The 21,814-nt window shown below is 33.4% G+C and overlaps 2 protein-coding genes across 3 annotated transcripts; both read right to left on the reverse strand.

The window, feature by feature from the left end:
- Nucleotides 1-1,614: 1,614 nt before the first annotated feature.
- On the reverse strand, nucleotides 1,615-4,618 carry LOC126693298 (G2/mitotic-specific cyclin S13-7-like). The gene is made up of 9 exons (XM_050389222.1): nucleotides 4,445-4,618; nucleotides 3,639-3,780; nucleotides 3,492-3,552; nucleotides 3,158-3,397; nucleotides 2,946-3,071; nucleotides 2,590-2,838; nucleotides 2,349-2,507; nucleotides 2,057-2,229; nucleotides 1,615-1,955 (listed from the first exon to the last, which is right to left on the reverse strand). Exons 1-9 carry the CDS (start codon nucleotides 4,479-4,481, stop codon nucleotides 1,823-1,825), a joined length of 1,320 nt encoding a protein of 439 aa, XP_050245179.1. The 5' UTR covers nucleotides 4,482-4,618; the 3' UTR covers nucleotides 1,615-1,822.
- Nucleotides 4,619-9,611: 4,993 nt separating this feature from the next.
- LOC126693299 (stomatal closure-related actin-binding protein 3-like) lies at nucleotides 9,612-21,134 on the reverse strand. 2 transcript variants are annotated; one of them, XM_050389224.1, is made up of 14 exons: nucleotides 20,851-21,134; nucleotides 20,134-20,181; nucleotides 18,737-19,039; nucleotides 18,101-18,229; nucleotides 16,265-16,357; nucleotides 15,450-15,590; nucleotides 15,217-15,285; nucleotides 14,248-14,331; nucleotides 13,232-13,412; nucleotides 11,866-11,982; nucleotides 11,624-11,682; nucleotides 10,642-10,776; nucleotides 10,283-10,432; nucleotides 9,612-9,884 (listed from the first exon to the last, which is right to left on the reverse strand). In XM_050389224.1, exons 3-14 carry the CDS (start codon nucleotides 19,019-19,021, stop codon nucleotides 9,852-9,854), a joined length of 1,476 nt encoding a protein of 491 aa, XP_050245181.1. In that variant the 5' UTR covers nucleotides 19,022-19,039; nucleotides 20,134-20,181; nucleotides 20,851-21,134; the 3' UTR covers nucleotides 9,612-9,851. The 2 variants fall into 2 exon arrangements, with proteins under 2 accessions (XP_050245181.1, XP_050245180.1); XM_050389223.1 differs by lacking the exon at nucleotides 20,134-20,181.
- Nucleotides 21,135-21,814: the final 680 nt, after the last annotated feature.

Below are 21,814 nucleotides of genomic sequence, written 5' to 3' on the forward strand. Positions count from 1 at the left end.
CCTCTCTTGCATATTGCACCATATGTAGTCAGGACCACAGTACCCAAGGTCTCTGAATTTGCAATGGTGAATGGCATCTCTAAAATCTTCCATTTACCTTTAGGGTCTTCGGGCTCCTCCCCACTTTTGTTCTACTGATAGGATTTCATTAAAGTCCCCAAAGCATAGCCAAGGGAGCTGATACTGCCTATTCAAGGCTCTGAGAAGGTCCCATGATTCCTTCCTCCAATGGGTCATAGGCTGCCCATAGAATCCAATAATACGCCATTTAGTCAGTTACAATCGCATCAATATGGCTACCAGAATAGCCTTGTACCTCCACTGTTATATCTCTGTTCCACATCAAAATTAACCCACCACTTCTACCTGAACTAGGGACAATCAAACCATTTGAGAAACCAACTTTTTCCTTTTCTTTCTTCATTGCTTTCAACTTCAACTTTGTTTCCAATAAGAAAACAATTTTGGGATCCCATCATTGCACAAATTGACACAACACTCTAACTGTTCGAAGGTTCCCAAGCCCTTAGCAGTTCCATCCTAGGGCGATCATTACTCTTGGCGGTGCTGCTTAACAACCACCGCCATTTCATCAATTGAGATTGTATCTCCATGGGTACCTTCCTCACACATACGTTTCTGAGCCTTACCTTCAGTCTTCAAAAGGGCTTCCATATTACCTGTTTGTGTATTCCACTCTCTAGGTCTTGGACTGCCTTATTCACATATCCTGGGCCTTCCTCTTTCACGAGCTATTTTCTTCCATTTGCCTCTTTTTTCTTTTTTTTTTGGGATAGATAAGCGTGCTTTTGGGCTTCATTGGGCTACCTCCATCTTCTTTATTGAGCCCATTTGTCTTACCAACTACTGATTGGGCATCCTGGTTCCATTGGACCACATAAAGAGAGTACAGCTGGAATACTACCTAAGATATATCCTGCAGCATGGTGGAATTGAAACATATGTTCAGCTAAAAAAAATATTAAAATAAGTTGTGGGGTGCAGTTGCTTTTTTTTTTTTCAATTTTTTTATCAAATGGGACCTATTAGTGCAACATTAACCAGCACAGTTCCCAAATCTCTGGTTTTTAAAAAACTGACCAAAAAAAAGGTCCAATCAAGAAAGAAAAATTAACATGTAAGAAGTCACCGATGTACTCTCGTCAAAATTATGAAATTCCAAATTTTAAATACAAGAGATCTCTGCAATGTATGATTAACTCTGCCTCCCGTGAATCAGATAACATAAGCAAAAAAAATTGCACAGGACGACGTTGGTTTCGATTAGGATATCAAAAACTCAGGAATTTTCATCTAGCGTTAGAGATTTCGATTAGGATATCAAAACTCAGGAATTGAGAAAGAGAGATTTTCATCTAGCGTTTGAGATGGGGTTAAAAACAGTTCATTTAATTAAGGACTAATTGGATTTTTTTGATCAGTGGAGACCATACATTTTAGAGGAAAACAATTTTGTTTCTTTCATTTCCAATTATCCAGTTCAGCTAACAATCAATTGAGAAAGAGATTTTCATCTAGCGTTTGAGATGGGGTTAAAAACAGTTCATTTAATTAAGGACTAATTGGATTTTTTTGATCAGTGGAGACCATACATTTTAGAGGAAAACAATTTTGTTTCTTTCATTTCCAATTATCCAGTTCAGCTAACAATCAATAAACTCTAGTAACTTGAAAGTCATAAACGAATGAATCTTTCTTTGGGCCTTTACAATGAGAGAATCTAAGAATCCAATACAATTTTGCAAAGTGAATGGTGCGACATCTCACATAAAGCAATGTGATTGATGAAACAATGTTCTGTTTACAGCAAAAGAGCAGCAGGTGGAAGCAACGAAACAGCTCCTCTTTCCGGATTTGAGTACTTCCTATACACAGCTTGAAGCTTGCTTTTCCCAGCCATCGCATGGAAGCTCACTAGTTGTTTAGCACAATCCCTGGTTTTAGAAACAAAATGGAAAGCCATATATAAATCATGAGCACACAAACTAGAAGGGACAAAGCAAAAATAAGTAAGGCATAGGCAAATTTAACTTACATCAATTGTGGTTCAGAGAAGCCAGTGTAAAGTTTAAGGGTCTCGTTCCAAGGAGTCTTCTTTAGAGTGCAACGAGCCGCATAGACTGCCGAGGCAGCAATCATCGAGGGGCAATACATTATGGTATAATGCATGATACCCAACTCAGCAAGAAAATAGACCATGCTTTCCAACTATACATACAATTGAAACAATAACATTTTTTAGCAAAATATAAGAAAACAAAGAAACAAACTTTTTAGGTTCACACAAAATTCAGAAGCATGTGCTAGAATTAGAAAAGAGTACTAACTTCTTTATCAGGAATGGATGCCTTGATGAAACGGGCAAGGAAAACATATGGTGTAGGCACAGTCAAGGTCCATTCTAGCTTGCCAAGAATAGTTTTCTCCATAGTCAGAACCTGTTCATGAGTGTAAGCTCTATCTGAAAGGTGTACAAAGTCATTGACCTGCACAAAACACAAGTATCAATTTACAGTCAAGCTTGACAATTTATATGCACATCTTATGAGTAATGAAATCCATTATTACCTCAGGGGGCCAGATTTCTTCATACTTAGAGGCCATGAGCATGGCACTGATGCCCACCAACTGCAATTCCCTCCTTGACACAATCTTAATTGCGAGGAACCGGTCAACTATATTGATGGTCAGATAAAGAGTTTCTGGCGAAAGTTCAAACTTTCTATGCACATCTATCAGCCAATCCACCAATATTGCTCTCATACTTTCATTAATCTCAGGCTGCGAGTCGATATAGTCATGAGGGCGATTCTCATTCTGCATTACATACATAATATATTAGAGGTTACGTACAATCAAACCAAATTGAGAGACATAGAATGAATTTAATTAAATGGGAAAATATGTATATAATTTATATATACCTCAACTAGTTTATAGAACTTGTAAATGTCCTCAATGTATTCCACAGCAGCCAAGTCATTACCAGCATCTTCTGCATCAATATCAATAATCTTCTCCTTCGGTTTGTTAGTCAGACCACAAGCAGCCTAACAAAATAGGATCAGATTTTTTTAGTACCCCAAATTTGAAGAACAGTCAAACAACAAAATAGAAAGAGGAATTGAAATTTCACCTTACTGCGGGCAGTGAGGACTGAAGAAAAAGCATGTGCTTTCTTTCCAGATCTTGCTTCTCCATCCTTTTTCTTGATGACAGGATTATTCTCTTGCTTAGGCTTAGCATCATCCTCCTGTGTATCCGGGCTTACATCAATCACTTCCACTGGCTTTGGTTTAACGGTGGCTTTCTTTTGAGGCGGCTTAGGTGCCCCACCAGCTTTTTTACCCGCATCCACATTCACACAAACCTGTTTCTGCAAATTCAGACAGACACAATATTCGAAATCAGATATTCTCTCAATTTCCAAAAAAGAAAACGAAGAAAGAAACGATGAATGGGAATGGGACCTTGTTGTTTTCAGCAGCTGCTGCAGCTTGTGCATTTGCAAGTAATTGGGCGCAGAAACTCCTGAAAAGGGCAACAGAAAAATTCAACAAGAAGAAAAGAAAAACAACAGCAATATTAAATTAAGAGAGATGAAGAGCGAGAGAAACCTTGTGATTGGACGATTAGGCTTGCCCTCAATTCCTCTAACTGTTGCCAAATTCCCAATATCTCCAAGTGCTCTACGGTTTCTTGCTTCGCCTGCAACATTCTTCTTCGGTTGTTGCTTAGCCCCTCCAACTCCTGCCTCTCCTATAAAAATTGAAAGGAAATTTCAATAAGAAAGAACATAACTTTCAACCTGGAAAGCAATTTGGTTATATCAGATAGCAAAAGATTGGTGATAGGAGTAGAGGAAAGAGACCCATCAGTCTTTTAATTGGTGATAGGAGTAGAGGAAAGAGACCCATCAGTCTTTTAATTTGTTCCTGAGTTAATTTTTTTTTTTTTTTTTTTAATTCCTGTCAGGTTTCTCAGCAGCCAAACAAAAATTTTAACAAACAACCATTAAAAAATGAAAAACGTTCCCTTTGGATCAAGATCAACAATTGGGAATAAAACTCAGTGAACCCAGATAAATCTGAATAAAAAGGCGAAAGAAAAACAAAGAAAGATGAATAAATATTTAAAAATCAAATCAAAGATTAGCCAACTCCCCAAAAAAAAAAAAAAATCAAAATCAAAACGGATAAATAAAGAAAATACTTTTAGATAGAAAGAAACCCACCGAGAATAATCAAATCCGTACTATTTTCCCCATAAGAGTTCGAATTAACAAATGGGTATCAAACAAAAATGAACTATACTACTAATCAAAAGACAAACCTTTAATCGAAAACCCAAAAAGAGTCTCATATTCACATAAGAAAAATCATTACCAATCTTCAAGAAAAAGAGAAAGAGAGCAAAGGAATACCTCTGGGTTGTTGTGGAACAATGGGTCTTGAAGCCATTTCAAAGTGCTTGAGAAATTATGTGTGTGTGTGTGTGTGTCTCTCTCTCTCTCTCTCTACGATCTTCTTTCTGGGTCACTTTTCTCTCTCTGACGAGTACAGAATGAGAAGAACCTCGAATGAATGAAACGGTTGCCTTTTTGTATTGTAAAGTGGAGGAGAGCTATGCCCAACGGTCGAATTTATTTTTGAATTATGACCGTTCGATCTGTTTTTAATCCAACGGCTGTAGATGGGGTATGGAATTTCTAGCCGTTGGAGGCTCATCGCTTTTCTTTATTTTACCGTTGGCGTGTTAGGGTTAAAATAAGGCGTGCGTCTTTGGGAGACGGGGTGGTATAAAAAATTATGTGCAATTAGTGTCAAATGGAGACACGTGGATTGGTGGAGCGGTATTTAATCTTGTAGGGTTATGTGGCAGGTTTGGAAAAGGATAGTATAGTGGTGTTATAACATTTTGACAGGGTTGGTGGGGTGAGCTTCGCTGGCATTGCCAATTCAATGTGAATATTATTTTTCCTATTAATAGAACATAGGCATGTGAAATTGGTCTATTCATGCTTAGCCAAATGGGCAAAATACTCTTATCAAAAAAAAAAAAAAAAAAAAAAAAGGGCAAAATACTATTTTATTCAAGAGGATTGGTGGGTCAAAACTTAGGATGGGTTTGAAAAGGGATTGAGTCATTGGGTTGAATATTTTAATAAAAAACCAGACCATTTAATTTGTAGAAAAATTGTTGGCCAATGGTATAAATAAGTTTAGAGCATTTAAAAAAAATTAGTGCATTTTCATTATGGTCTATTAATAAGTTTATTTATTTTTCAACTTGTTTACATACAACTTTTAGACAAAAAAAATAGGTATAATGTTTAAAACCCCAATTATTAAAATAAATTGGACTTAAAAAAAAATATTACTTTATAAACATTTACAAACGAACATATAATAAAATTTATTATCATCTCGTAAAAAATTTAAGATCATATCTTACCTATGCTAAAAATGTGAGAGTTTAAGAGAATAAACATCAACTCCCCTTCTCCCAATTGTTCTAATAATTAAATTATTATAAATAAATAAATAAAAACATTTTAGACATCAAAACAACCCTAACAAAAATTATAACAATGTTATATATACATAACAATTTTCATAATTTGTGTGGAGGTGACAAATTATGATTAGTGTACCACTTTCATATAGGAACATTATTGACATCACTTTTATTATCGAATAATAACAAAATGCCAACTTACCAGTTGTGAAAAATAGTATAAAATTTTATATATCGAAACTTACTTAAAAGATTAATAATAACAACAAAATTTCATTCAAGTTTTAGGATGACTTCTTATTCATTATAGCACAAGAAGAATGTAAGCAAGCTTTAACCTCCAAGGTATTTCTGTGAGTCCTCAAAAAGGATGATATTGGAAAGAATTTTTATACAAACATTAAACACATGAGAAGATTAGATCTTCTAAAGTTTTTGGAGTAACTCCACTATGAAATATCTAAAATCTTATCCATCCATTTCTAAAATAAGTGGATTGGATTAAATAAATACCAAAATGGTGATTGTCGATATTTGTTTAAATATTGATGAAGTGTCAAAATCAAATCCCCTTATTTCAATATGAATGAATAAAATTTTAGAAACTCCATGATAAAATTATTCTAAAATTTTTTTAGAATTTTAATCTCATAAGAGACATCCTAGGACCCACAAGACTATCAATTGGGTGTCTAATATATATATATTTGTTGAATACTCTAATTAGGTGTCTAATAATTTAACTTGTGTTCGTTATATGTTTCTCTAGAAAAAGCAACTAGGTGTTGGAAATTTAGACAATTGATAGCTGGATTTTACTGCATGTGCTAGGTGGACTTTGCTGTGAACACGTACCAATTTCAGCTTTGTATTATATAAATTTTAGCAGTAAAACTTCAACTCTTTTTTTATTTTTTGCTAAACAGTAAAACTTCAACCCTTAGTGCCACCAAAGTGATCCAATGATATTCCACTTGATTTAGTAAATATTTTAAAATCAACCGCATGCAAAAGGCTATAAATAAGAATTAAGAACATTGTTGTAAAGAAGGGTACTTAGGGTGTTTGGTCATTGATTTCAAAACATATTGTTTAGTGTTTAAACACTAAACAATATTGTTCAAAAACAAAAAAAATATGTTTGGTCATTGATTTCAAAAAGTATTGTTTAAAAAATATTGCTCAAAACATATGTTTCAAACAATAGTTTTTGAAACATGCTTGGGACTGATTTTGAACAATAAAAACCATTGCTGAGTGGCATTTTCGTAATTATGTTGAACAGTACCGGTCAGCTTTTTCACCCACAGTGAACAGTACCGGCAGCTTTTAAACAATATTTTATATTTTTTTTGTACTTTGCTGATTTAAAAAATATTTATTTTGTACTTTATTCAGCTTTTTTTTACCATCTAACACACACATACCAAACATATATTTTATGTTTTTGAACACTGAAACATGTTATTTAAACCATGATACCAAACACATTTTTTTGTTTTATAAACACTAAAAACATATATTTCAATAACACTTTTTAAACTACAATTTTCACATCTTTTTAAACAATAATTTTTGAACTCTATAACCAAACGGGCCTAACCTTCAAGAGAACAACTACTCATTGTACTTTCGGCAATAAAAAAGGAAAGTAGATGGCTACTTAAATACAAAAATCCTATTACTCCTTAATTTTATTTCTTGCAACTACTAGGTTCCATCTGAATGGGAGACTTCCCTTACAATTTAGAATACCCTCCAAAACCCAATATTTTCCGACCAATTACATGGGCTGAAAATCATCTGAATGGGAGCATATCATATGCAATCTCTTAATGTGCAAATCCTAAAATTATGTATAAGTTGGTTCAATCACACAAGGCTATGTCAATTAAAATGCCAACTAAACAATTAAAAAGTTGATTCAACAATTATTTTAATTTATTTTTTATTTTGTTAGAAAGAGGGGGTTTTATTTATGTAAAGAGATTTGTATGTCAATTTTGTCCAAAGACCATCCCAATCACCGCAGTTGACAACAATAGTTACCATTCCCTTAGCACCACAGTCATTCAATGCTTTAGGATCCCCTCTTAAGAAGGGAACCAAGATTTGAACTTGAGACAATGGCAAAGTATGAATCGAAAAAATTGGAAAAAATGCCCTAACATCTTCTAAACTTTCAACTACTGGCCAAGATACCCCTGAACTTTTATATTGGCTAATTTACTTCATAAACTATTCATAGTTGCCAAATCAATACATTAGTTAGTTTCTCATTAGAATACTAACAGAACAGTCATGTAAGACTCATGTTGACTTCAAAAAAACAAATCTAATCCATGAATCGGATGGTTGAGGAGAGAGAAACCTTAGGGTCAGGTTTAGAGAGAGAGAAACCAGCCATTTGTTGTCTCACCAGAGTTAAAGCCCATTGAACCAAACCAAATTTTAGTACACTCAACTCAACTCACCTCAAATACCAGCTTTGTTTAGTTGTTTTTATGAAAAACAAGTTCAATTAAAGAAGGGTTTGATAATATGGGTCATCCAAAAAAGATCTAATTATTTTCCTAATAATGAGTTGGATGGGAAAGTAGGGAAGAAGGGTTTGATAAGACACGGATGGGCACCACAGTTGTTGATACTGAGTCATCCATCAACAGGTGGATTTGTATCTCATTGTGGTTTGAACTCTACTGTAGAGCAATTGTGTGTGGGTCCCACTCTTGGCATGGCCCATTAGGGGTGACCAATACTATAATGCCATGTTAGTGGTGAATCATCTTAAGGTGAGGGCCATGGTCTTAGAGAAGTACCCAGTTGATATGGTAAACAATGATGAGATCAGAAGGTAGTCTAAGATACTTGGTGCCAAGTTTGAGCAAGGCTTTCCAGCAAGCTCATTGGCCTCCTTGGATGCTTTCAATGATTCTAGCATTGGATGCTTTCAATGATTCTAGCATTTGCAATTGAGCATTTCTTTTTTTCTTTTTCCTTTTTTTTTGGTGGCAAGACTTGGGTTTAATTGGTTGTAAGCTCTAAAGGAGACATTTATGTCGATTAGGGATTTGGTGTTTGATTTTTTTGTATTTTATTTGGAATTTCAAATATTACGTTAGATCTATGTTTGCTTCAATCATTACCTCTATTATGGTTTTCTTTCCTTTTAATTTTTTTCACTTTTTATTAGGTTTCTACTATTTAGTTGATGTTGTTTTGAATATGCAGATGGCTGATTTGATTATGCAAATGGGTGTGTTTTGTGTTGATATTGATTTGATTTTGCATTTTGTGTTGTGAGTTTTCTACTCTGGCCTAATTGACTTGCATGTTGTGAGTTTTCTACTCTGGCCTAATTGACTTGCATGGGAGTTGGACGGGGTGGGAAACAAACTCCAGCTCCGGTGAGACAAATGACTGGTCTAGTTTAATGGGCTTTCTCTCTCTCTCTAAACCTTATCTGACCCCAAGGTAACTAATGTATTGATTTGGCAATTGTGAATAGTTTATATAGTAAATTGACTAATTTAAAGGTCCAAGGGATGTCTTCACAAGTAATCGAAAGTTCAGGAGGTATGAGGCATTTTTCCCAAAAAAATTCATTGATTTATCACATTGATTAACATGGTAATCCCATATTTGTAGATGCAATTCTAGATCACACTTCAACGAACTAATATCAAGTTCAGTAATTTCAATTTAAATTTTAAAAAAATTGTTTTGAGAATTTTCAAATTTGGGATATCAACATCAGGAGTTCGCAATGCCGCCTTATCAACATTGGCTTCTGAATTATTTGCATTTTTTCTTTTGAAAAATCAAATAATGTAGTTGACTTTCTATTAATCTACAAATCAAATAAAAGTCATTTTCTCAATATATGTCCAATATTCATCTAATTAAAAAATTAATTACTGTTGCCAAATAAAAACGAGAAGGTAAAAAATTAAAAATAAAACAAAAAACAAAAACGAATTGATTAGGGGCTGTCAGACACCTAAACAGTTATTCTTCAAAAGAAATTGCCATCTCATGGTGCAAATGTGCCAACATATACACAACTGCCAATATATGCAAATCAGCCACAACGCACAAATGAAACCATTAATATTGAAATGGTAAATTGGTTACAACAAATGATTAGGCAAACAAAAAACCATGCCTAAAATGATTCAACCCTATTAGTGCAAGCCCAATTACTATAACAAAGATGGATCTTCTGACAAGACAAATGCACACATCTTACTCTCACACAGTGAAAATCTGATTGTACTTGCATATAAAAAAAACTCAGTCAGTAATGTTAACTTCTATACTTGATCATCCGGTCCAGCAAGCATGACCTGTCATCATTAAAGGTTTTCCCATTTCAAACTCCATATGAAGAAAAAAAACATAGCAGGACACTGGCAAATAATTTCCACTGAGCCCTTTTTTGAATTTGGTGATGCATACAGAAACGCAAAATATATAGGGCTAAGCACTTGATTGATCATGGTGATTAAAATCTGTAAAAATTCACAAGATATGATAACCTAAGCTAGAAGCACATCTTTTGGGTAGAACTTTTGGGGTGAAAGGGGGTGGGGCATAAACTTCAGCCAATCTTTCTGTGGGCTCTCAGTGGGGGCTTAAATTTCTCATGTCCTACTAAGTTTCACTTTCACATGTAAGAAATAGTTGACAACACCAATTATGAAAGTAGACATTAGTAAAACGCAAAAAGGAAAAAGATACATACATTGCAATCAAAAGCATATTTCCTGGCAAGCATAACAGCTGCATTTCTGTCTCGCTCTGATTCAAATGTTAATACATACGAGAGGCCCTTCCTTGCTTGCCAAAACAATGCCTTGGCTGAATTATTAATATCACCTCTACCTCCACATAGCTAGAGGTCAGGAAAGAATTAGTTTAAGATATTCCTCTACGCGAGAATACTTCATACAAATTACAATGGAAAGAAATAATGGTAAAAAGTTTCAATGGAAAATCTCAGTCTTAAAGGAAAGACCGTTAATAGTAGATCATTTCTCTAGCCAGCTATAAGGACTAGAAAATCCAGTGAAGACAAAAATAATTGCCAGCTATAAAGATTACCTGCATTGACGAGGAATAATTTTCTCTAGCCTTTGTAATCCATCCTCTACTGAGCTTTATTCTCATCTTTCCCACATGAAATACATGAACAGAGTGTGATGCGTGATCTTGTCCATTCATCTGGGAAATAACTACCTATAAAACAACAAATGTCAAAACTTGATAAGAACTAAATTGTGCAGACCAGTCCTAGCTGCGATACCATGGTTCTCTTTGTCCACATTTTCATGAATTAATTAGAACTAAAACAATGTACTCTGAAGAATTCATGGACAAATTTCTGTACAGTTTATGTTCAAGTTTTGATCATCCAAAAGGTGTTACAGAACCACATAATTCCAAGCAAATAACAATAGAGATGTCACATTATATACGTGACAGTCTTTGAGCCAAGATCTACTTTGCATCAGTTATGGTCCTGGAGCAGAACTCAGCATTCTAAATAACTTAACTACACAGAGACAATAATTTCCCCTTGCCAATTAATATCACAAATGGGAATAGAGTATCCCTAATCAAATCTGATTTTTTATATCTATGTGGAGATAACACTCCAAATAAGGGAGTGAAAACCACCTGTTGGGACCATGATTGGCCCCAAAATATATAGTACTGTCAAAGAAACTCCCCTTTCTTTTGGAGCAATTTCTGATGGGGAAGAGAGAGAGAGAGAGAGAGAGAGTCTTCAAATCTCCATCTTAAAAAACTGTCTTTAAAGAAATGAACACACATGCATGACATGAAACATAGAGATCAGAATATTACCATTGGCTCAATCACTAGCATACAAATCATAAGCATAAAAAGGATTAAAGGTGTGTAGTGGACAAATCAATTAGAAAGTAATTGAACAAGACACCATTGTTTTAGATTTTTTGGCATATTTTGTTTTTGTAGTAAACAATAAATACTCATTATTAGCTCAATAAGAATCATCACATATAAGGCACTAGAAGTAACTAAAAAGAGTAGGACAACATACATTGAATTCAGTGTTAGATTTTCGTAAAAGCGTCTCTACATAACTTCCAAGTCCTGCAGCTGTTAAAGGAAATTTTAGTTAGCCTCATTTTTCTCAACATCTCTAAGCATCAAATAGGATGTACCAAGCCAAAACCTATAAGAGCCCCTAATCAGACAATTTGATCCAGGTTACAAAATTAATACCAGAAATAAGTAAAAATATTTGCAGAAATTACATGAAGATTTATGATCAAAACCAACCTGGATCAATGGGACCAGAAGTTGTGACTGTCAATTTTTGGCCATTTGAAACAATTTCAGCTTGTAAGATTCGTCCAACATCAAAGGGTTCTGGAGCATAGATGGATTTGTTGGCACCTGATGAAGTGGAAAGATGAACCACTTAAGACAGAAAGATGTAAACCAACAAATATACAATCTATAGAACAAATCAAATTTGTGGAACCCAAATACCCAATTAACTGAAACTAAACTTTACCAGTTAGAAGTTGCAACTAGCATGCTGTGTCATTTGGTTTTTGCACTTTATTTTGTTTGTTTCTTTACCTCGTGATCAAATTAAGTGAATTTTAATTTTTACCCCTATTTCTGGTAATTTCTTCAATTCTACATTTGCATGGCCCATTATAGTTCAGGGTTATTTGGTGGGTTTGCACATGAGAAGCAGTGTTAGTGTATGTTTGTTATACATTTTTGGCTCACTTATTAATAATCTAAGTATTTGGGGCAAATGTTCCACCAATGGAGACATTTGATAAACATTTTCTCATAAAATTCACCTTTAACTCGTATAATTGGCCCATTATGCCATGGTATCATATTGAGATTGATTATTTCACAAGATTTGGTTCACTAGAAAAAGTTCTACTCTTTCATTTAAATGGTTACAGGTAATTAAGGGGGATGAGCTCATATCATAAAATATTGTGTTCTTTTATGGTAAACAGTCAACTTTACGAGTTATGAATAAACATTAGAATAACATCTACAAAATAATAAATGGTGTTATGAGCTCCAATAGATATTTAGAAAATTAGTAGCATAACTTACTAGCTGGATGCTAGAAACATTGGTGTGATATTATAATATGATACATATATAGCCTAGTTTGAGTTTTCAAATGAGAAGAATTGGATAAGACATTCCATAATAGATGGCTTTTAATTATAGGATCGTATTAGCAGCTGTGCAAATGAAATCTTCCTCCTTAAAGGGACAAGGAAATCCTAGATCTGTTAACACTTTGGATTATTTTTTTAATGCTGAAAATGGTAATGGGGTACTACCGGTGAAAGAATTTTTTTTTTTTTTTTTTCTTTCATTTTATAACGAGGGTGAGAAGGTCCAAACCCACAATTTTAGACAAATTGGTTTTTTCATTAAACCTTAACTCAAGCCACTATAAAGTGAATGTCAAAAGGAACAACATGCACTACATTATAATCATACAGATAACTAAAGCAGGAATAATTTACAGACAGGTAAGGATGTACCACAATGCTAAATATGTCAAATGTTTAATCATATGAACTGATTCTACTGAGAAAAATTCACATTGAGCACATGAGGTCAATCACAAGTTGGAGAAAAATTATTGCATAAATACCTGAAATAATTTCCCTCCAGGTGCCTTCAGATGACAGGCGGTACCACTGAATTGAACAATTTGGAAGTTGTGGAGCCTTGTCTGAGCAAGGCTTTAGTTTTAGATATGAACCTAAATTTTCAGAACCTTCTAAGACATATAAACGGAATTTGTTCTCCTCATCCCTCTTGCGTATTGCCAACTGGAAATGGAAAGGATATGAGATCTTTCATAAAACTATCTTGAAAAAATTTTCTTGCATTCCTAATTATTAAATAATATATTATGATTAAACAATTGAAAAAAGAGATCAGATGTCAAATGTAGTCATAATTGCACTCAGATTGACAAAATTAATCAGATGTCAAAACATAGTCTGGAACTACACAGCTAGAAAAATATACAGCTAGCATAATTTTCCTTCCCAATAATTAAGAAAAGAAGTTTTATATACATAATGACAGAGGTCTCACTCATATACTCCAACTCAATAATACCTAAAATATATAATTGGCCAACATGTAACTAAACTTAGGGTGAGAAAAGCTGGTAGGGAGGACCTGAACCCATTAGTTACATGTCAGTGTTTGATGTATGTAATGTTAGCACTAAGCTAGGTGACACTATTTTGTAAATTTTATTATCATTTTCTCCTCTGGTGTACAGTTTCCCAAAGCAAAAAAAAATTAGTCATTATCAGACCAAGTTCAATGTAACCAGTTGAAGTTGGGTCCATTACTCTTGTTGATCATAAGTTTGTTAGAACAATTAGACAAGACATTAGCAAAGCAGTACAGAACCATGTCATGAACTGAAGGTTTAGGAATTTATTTTTGAAAAAAAAATTCAGATAAATCTGAAAATAACTCAATTTGAACAAATACTATTCACCTTCATTTCAGCTTCAAGAAGCAAAAGAGGTGTTTGGATATATTAACCAAGTCAGTGATATAGCCAAACATAAACTCTCTTAGTTAAGGCTAGGAAAAAATATCAAATAAAATTTGTGAAAAGTAAAAACAAGATAGTTAACAAACCTCTTTTTGAAGCTTAACCGAAAATACAGATTTCTCCCAAACTTGAGCCCTTAGTGCACGAAGCTCATATTCCATGTCAACCACCTGCAAACATAACGCATTTCTTCATAATTTGAAAAGGTAAAATCTATCTCAAACTACATAAGTGAACCACAGATGAGTAACTAAAAAATTTCAGAAATTATGCAGAGTAAGGCATATCCTTATTATGTCAACAATAATGAAATATGTATAGAATAAAATTATTGCTAAGGAATGTGTAAAAAAATTTCAGTTAACAGCATACATCGTTATTACCTATTTAGTGTAAAATCATAATAAATGGTAGATATTGAGGGGAGCAAAATGCAGAAAATAAATTTTTTAAAATAAATAAATAAGCATTTGCACAAGCACTGACATTAGCCTGGAAGTAGCCACAATTTTTTGAAGGCAAACCTACAAACTCTGGAAGAAAAAGAGTAGGTTTATACTATTAATATAAAGTAACTAAGTTATAATACAATTATGATAACGAAATATATAAACTATTAAATAATTCTAACTTAATCAAATATATTAATGAATGAAAAATTCACTAATGTCAGTGTTTGTGCAAATGTTTTCATCCAATTGTGCGTTACTATGACAAAATCTGACCCTAATTGTGAGCATCAGCCAAAACCAAATCCAGTGTCTCTCAATTGTTAGAAGAGAGAGAGAGAGAGAGAGAGAAGGTCTGCAGACTAGTACATAATTGAGATGAGCATGCAAATGTTTTATTTCAAAACAAAACCACTTCTACCCTTTAGCACAATATCTTATGAAGAACATTGCACAAACTCTTGAAAAGTTTATTGTTTCACTCCTTAAGTAGACTTGCTATCAACTAAGTGTATAAATTAAGAAGTTGAACCATGATATTTGACTATATGTGTGTGCAAGCGTGCGTGCACGCAAAAACATAGCTTAGTAGAAAAAGTATTGCACCTTGCTTGGCTGATGCAACAATTTTATTCTTCTTGCCTCTTGAACCTCCTCTATTAGTTCCTCCACATCCTGATGGTATGGAAAAGAAAATACAAAACAAAATTATCCTCATCAAATCTAAACAACACGTTGTTGATTTGTCACCAATGTCCCTTTCATTATTAGAAATTTAGAATACATAAAAGGTAAGCAAAATTGAAGATACATATAAGTTTAAAACGACCCATTCAAACCTGCTTTTTAGAAGCCTGGGAGTTTCTTTCTTGTTCTTCAAGGGCCTCTCCAATTCTCTGCACTACGGACCTTGCACTCTCAATTTCAGCACAAGCAAAAGATTTCTCTTGATTAACTAACTTTTTTGCATCTTCAGAAGCCTGTAGAAGAAGGAATGAACTGAATTCAAGGACAAATATAAAATATCATATACATAAAAGAAAATAAAAATGAATAAGAAAAGCTATATTAAAAGTGTGCATCTGCGAAAAACTGTTCCATGAATAACAGTTATAATAACTTAGTAAAGTAAAAGGATGATGGTTGTTAAAGTCAATCCCTGAAGTATTCAATTCCTTTCTTGCCAATGGAAAAAGCTAGATGGAAAAGGAATCATTTGTAGAAGCTAACAATAGCATACTATTAAAGGAACACAAAAGATAGATGAACAAAAAAAATTGAATAAGAACTTTACATATTAAAATTTGATATTATGTCATAAAGATGGCTTCAGCAAATAGAAAATCATAATCTAAGATGGCTTCAGCAAATAGAAAATCAAATTTGGACCTAAGCAAAATTGGTTTTCTCAGACCATTGGGCATGGGTTGACTATCGACGCAACGTGCTCAAGTTATATCCAAGTCCACATGCACCAACCAACAAGTCTGAGTGTAATATCATATGAATATAAGACACTAACCAATCAGTAATTATTATCCTTATAGGCTCTAAATTCAATAAGATGAATCGCAGTAGAAACATAGGTTACGAAAAAGGATGGAGCTGTAATAACTATTATTCTATATGCATATATGGAACGTCATTAATTAACCTGTTTGAGGTAGCTTGCTAGCTTTTTTACTTCAAACTTCTCTTGAATCAATTCTCCTTCTTTCTGAGTCAACTTAACTGCTAAAGCTTCCACCTGCACAATGAGACTACAGTTGAAGACAATACCAGATTTTAATTATAGCATACACAATAATTGAGGATTACATCCTCATGTGCCAAAGGCACTCAGGAGCATGTCATTAGAAGAGGGGGGGGGGGGGGGGGAGGGAGAGAGAGAGAGAGAGAGAGAAGAAAAGAGAGTTTTTTTTTGGGGTTGGGAGGTGTGACATAGGACAGATTCAGGGAATCTACATACGCTTGTGGTGGCTTTAAGATAGGAAAAGTTATGATTTTGAGGTGCACAATTTTGCGACTGTTTAGGGGCTGTGTGAACAATTACAAAACATTAACAGGGGCAACAAAGCAGAAAAGAAAAAGAAATGGAGAGAAAACATTATAGGCACCAAAGCCTTCAAAAACACGAAACACTCATAATTCCATTATCAACATTCCTATTATTTGAGTACGTTGATCACACACACACATATATACAAGAACTATGTTTCTTTTACTAGGATTATAACTTCTAATTTGACTGCTAAGCTAAAATTAATAAAATCCAGATGAAAACAAACTTGCACTTGAAGAAAATAAACCCAAGACACTTAGAAACTCCTACAAAGTTCTAGGCTCAACTCAATTACCAAAAAAACACTTTCCTCATATGATTCATTTGGATAGAAGTATTTAAAAAGAGGGGTTGGTATTTCAATTTTTATTTTAAATGAAATGAATAAAGTACAAAAAAATAATTTTTTTACTTTTGATGAAATTTATAAAAGGATTTGAGCTTTCTTAATATGAGAATTTGAAATGATTAGATGTAAAATATCATGTCAAATTTATAACATCGCTAGTTTTTATTATTAAAGTCAAATTACCAAAGCTCAAATAATCTTTTGTTGTTAAATTTATATCATGCAATATATACTAGCAATTGTTCTTTAAATCCCTTGATTTTAAATCCTTATATTATGCAATCATATTGAAAATTGTTTGAATCCTAGACTCCTAATGACTTACTTTCAAAACCATATAAGACTCGACCTAATATGATGTAGCATGTGAGCCACAAAATAAATCTTGGAATCAATGAAGGTGCAAAGTAATAGCAAATGAATCTTCCATGCCTGCATCAAGGAGTCTGGTTATTTGAGCACTATGCTGACCCTCAAATAAACACAATATTCTCATTTCACACACATTAGTTAAAGTGACCGAATAAGTACTTGTTCCACTTGAACTGTCATGTGTCAGTAAGAATGACTGAAAAAGCACGAATATAATGTATAATTTAGGAATTTAGAAACACACACACTTTTAGTCTACTTAATCAACGTTATTGCGAATATGCATAAGAGCAAGCACTATATGGTTGAGATTTTAAGAATTCTAAGACGAATTTACTCTAGGAACTCTAGAGGATCTCAATCCCATAGGTTTGAGCCTTCAGAGTAGTCCCTTTACATTAAAATGTCAAAGGTCCAAAAAGTATCTAGCTCAACCCTTCCAAATGGAACCACCACTATGTATTGCTTGCTAGAATTTTAATAATGAAGAGACAATTAATATATCAATCAAACAAAATGGAAGGGCAAGCCCCATATATATCTACCATATACATCATTCAAAAACACACAAACAGATTGAACCAGAAAAATTTATCAATTATATCCAAGTTGAACCTCCAGGACAAATCACACAAAGCACCAATCTGAGTAAGAAAAAGTTCTTTTCTTAATAAGTAAAACAAACAGAGGAAAAAGTATGAACTAACCATAGAGATAGCTTTCTCCACATCCTCCTTGTTTCGTCCTGCCAAACGGCCTCTTAGAGACTCTAATGCATCTCTAAGCTTCTTCAAAAGAACATGTCCCTCCAAAGAAGCCACCTCCCTAAGCTTTGCCTGAATTTCATTAAAACCCATTGCAATTTATTTAGTATTATCAGAAGTTCATACTCTTCCACACCAGGGGAAAAGAGAACAAATGGACAAAGATATAAACTAGGCTTGAGTTGTGAGACTGAGGAAAAAAACAACACACATGCACAAAGCAAAACAAAATACAGTTCAAGAATATAATTGCAATTGATTATTCATCTTGCATTATCAGAAGTTGATATTCCACAAGAGAAATAGAAAGCTAAATGAACAAATACATAAACTAGAACAGATGCTTGATAGTTTAACATGCCGAAAAAAAAAAGGAAGGATGAAAGAAAGCCGGCCTTTGCCTTAACTCAGGAAAGGTCCGATATGGAGCTGAATGGGGCAAATTGAGTAGCTAATCACAAGAAGTTGGAAACAAGCTATGTTGAATGTCAGACTGATTATTATTTAATGTGCATATGTGTGTGGAAAGAAGCTTAAGATTACAATAAAACCCATAGTCAAGTGGCAAAGTTTGGGAACCTCATCAGACAACTTAGCAGCAGCAGACAAGTTTTTGTCAAATTTACTTGCAAGGTCACGAACTGAGAGACGCTTATGCTGCTCTGACAGACTGACAGTTTCCTGTTCAACAACCTCCTTCAAGGATGGACCATGGTTGTCCTCTTTCGGCTCTTCCAAAATTTGATTGTCAGCTCCTAATTTATACTTTGGAAAATGATTAGAAGCAAAGCTCACATCAACTGAAACCTGAAGGACTTCTTCTGTCTGCATCTCCTCTTCAAACTCAGGACTGATCTTCGTCATTGTTTCAGTTTAGATTCTCTGTTCATCAGAGCAAAATAAACAACAATATCATATGTCAGACTGTCAATTAAATTTGGAATCATCAAATGCTCTTAATCTAAAGTAAGAGCACATTCACACACACATACATGTTAAATTGTGAATGACAACATTACATTCTGCACCAAAATTTAACCACAAAAGTTATGCAAATGCCCATTTTTTCTAAACATGAAAATTTGAATCAGACATTAATTCATCACACATGGTCTCTCCTTTTTTTCTTTTTTTTTTTGAATGAGTCATGATTGGTTGATTTTGAATGACCAATGCTTACATACTAGTAACGGACCAATGCATGCATGATTCAAGAGATTTGGTCTTACAACAAAGGAATGATTCAAATGGCAGCAATACTTTCCATCCAAGTGAAAGCCAGAATCGTGATTTAAGGGATTTAACTTCACAAATAAGGAATGACTCTAGCAATAATACTTTCCATTCAAGTGAAGGCCAAATTCATGATCTAAGCTCTTTCCATTTTTTATGATTATTATAACCTTACTGTTCTACCCTTTATGTGTTGCATCATCAGTTTGCCTAAGACCCATTATTGTAATTATGTACATCATAGGGAGAATGGCAGACCAAACCGTACTGTTACTGGTGCTAGTGCATCTATTTCGTTTGCATACAAAACAAGAAAGAATATCACATCATGCTAATATGGAAAAGAACAAAGGCTATAAGAAACCAAGGAATTGAACAGAAAGAGAACTAGATAACTAAGAAGAAGGTCATATTGATAATTGAATAAGGAAGCTCACTCAACTTGGAGATAAATTAGTGAAAAAGAACATCGTGATGCAGTGAACTAACTGGTATTCATGATGGGGGTTGGAACCAAATAAAATTTCAATTAAACTGTTACCAGTAAAAAAATTTTATTTTTTTATTTTTTTTGGAAATTACAAAATTCTAAATCACGATATATATTACTTTTAGAACTAGAATGTTCATTAGATTAGAAAATTCATCAGAAAAATCACCCGTTCAAAACTTCAAAATCACTAATAATCTTAAATTTTATATTAAAAAAAAATTAAGAAGAAAATGAAAAGAAAAACACTGACCTTGGAGCTTCTTGGTAACAAGAAAATCCTAGAGCTCAAAATCACATCCTAATATAAACAAAGGAACCACAAATATACTTTTTTTTTTTTTTTAAAAAAGCTTATAATTACACCCCAATTAAAATTTATAAGAAATCAAATTAAAACCATTAGATGTTCACCCAATAAAAAGAAATAACAAAACAATGGTAAAAGCATTAATTGAAGTGATATCAGCATGAATGTGAAATACTAACAAGAAAGAGAATTTGGTACCCTCAACAAATTCTTACTTCTTACTCATGCATGCAACTATCAAATTTCATTTTCTCAACTACATTTCACCAAAATTACAAGTTTCTCCACACAACAAATTTTTAATCCATCTACAAAAATTTCATCAGTAGGAAAAAATGAAATAAAAAAAGGAGGAGGAGGAGAAGAAGAAGAAGAAGAAACCAGAGTTATTATCATAATTCTTTGATAAAGCATAACATAAATTTATTCAAAAGAACAACAACCCAGCACTAAAAAGTGAAAACAGAGAGAGAAAAACAAACAAAAAACAAACAAGAGTAAACAGAAAATCATAAAAAGAAGTTAAGCACAGATTCAAAAACCCCACTTTGACACCCCAAATGCTTCAAAGTTTTATGTACTAAACAAATGCTGAAAACCCAGATGAACAAAGGAAAAAATAAACACAATGCAATCAAAGAAAAAAGAAATAACACTTACCAAGATTATAAATAAAACAATGTTTCACAAGAACATAGAAATATATGTTAATGCTGGTCCATTGCTAACAAAGATTCTCCAAGCAGTCAGATAAGTAAGTATATATGTGAGAGAGAGAGAGTAAAGAGATAATAAGGTTGTAGTAGTAGTAGGACAAGTTGAAGAAGCAGCAGAAGAATCTAAAAGGGGTTGTTTCTTAACTTTGCTTTTTCAAAAGGAAAAGAAAAGCAAAGCAAAGGCCTTCTCGTCTCTGTCTCTGACCTCTCTGTCTCCTCTCCAACAACTTGAGGACAATGTCTCTTTTTTTTTTTTCTTGCTTTTTTTCTTTTATGGGTTTTACCTCATCATGCTCACTCTGTAAAAAGTTGCTGGTGAAACAGTAAAAAGCAAAAGCCTGTCATGCCCACGCGCTGTCCCCACCTCCCTCACTTGATTTTTTTTTTTTTTTTTTTGGTTAATGGGAATTCGATGGTTTATTGGTTTATACTTTATAGTAATGCTTAATATTTTTGGTAATAAATTTGGTTGGTTGAGATGATATGTTATTAATGTTTTTTTTTTTTTTTTGAGAGTTTCAACGTATAGTTTTCACTCTTGATAATCAAATCAAGACAACAATCAATTTTTGGTGTAAACAGAAATTGAACCTCAAATTTCTTATTTAATTATTAGAACTTTACCAATTAAACTAATTGAAACCTACTAATTCTTATCTAGACTCACGGAGTAACATGACTTTATTATTAAAAATTATTAACTTGCCACCTTAATTCTTGTGAAAAAATTATGGCAAATGATTCTTATTTAAATCTACCATCAATAGAAGTCATTTGAATTTTAATTAATCCTATAATATTTTGAGGCCTTATAGATATTAGATATTCTAATGTTGAATTTAAATTTCATTCTATATTTAAAACCTTTATTAGAATCTTAATACATCATTTTTTTTTTTTTTGGAAAT

The sequence above is a fragment of the Quercus robur genome, chromosome 7 (genome assembly GCF_932294415.1).
Source record: "Quercus robur chromosome 7, dhQueRobu3.1, whole genome shotgun sequence".
Classification (NCBI taxonomy): Eukaryota; Viridiplantae; Streptophyta; class Magnoliopsida; order Fagales; family Fagaceae; genus Quercus; species Quercus robur.

Excerpts from the sequence above, each read along its gene's own strand:
- LOC126693298 (XM_050389222.1), bottom strand. The coding sequence starts at position 4,481 with ATGGCTTCAAGACCCATTGTTCCACAACAACCCAGAG. Across the intron at positions 3,781-4,444 it reads TGTTCCACAACAACCCAGAG|GAGAGGCAGGAGTTGGAGGG; the intron begins GTATTCCTTTGC and ends CAATTTTTATAG. Across the intron at positions 2,230-2,348 it reads CATCCATTCCTGATAAAGAA|TTGGAAAGCATGGTCTATTT; the intron begins GTTAGTACTCTT and ends TTGTATGTATAG.
- LOC126693299 (XM_050389223.1), bottom strand. The coding sequence starts at position 19,021 with ATGACGAAGATCAGTCCTGAGTTTGAAGAGGAGATGCAGACAGAAGAA. Across the intron at positions 15,591-16,264 it reads TAGCAAGCTACCTCAAACAG|GCTTCTGAAGATGCAAAAAA; the intron begins GTTAATTAATGA and ends CTTCTTCTACAG. Across the intron at positions 15,286-15,449 it reads CCCAGGCTTCTAAAAAGCAG|GATGTGGAGGAACTAATAGA; the intron begins GTTTGAATGGGT and ends CCATACCATCAG.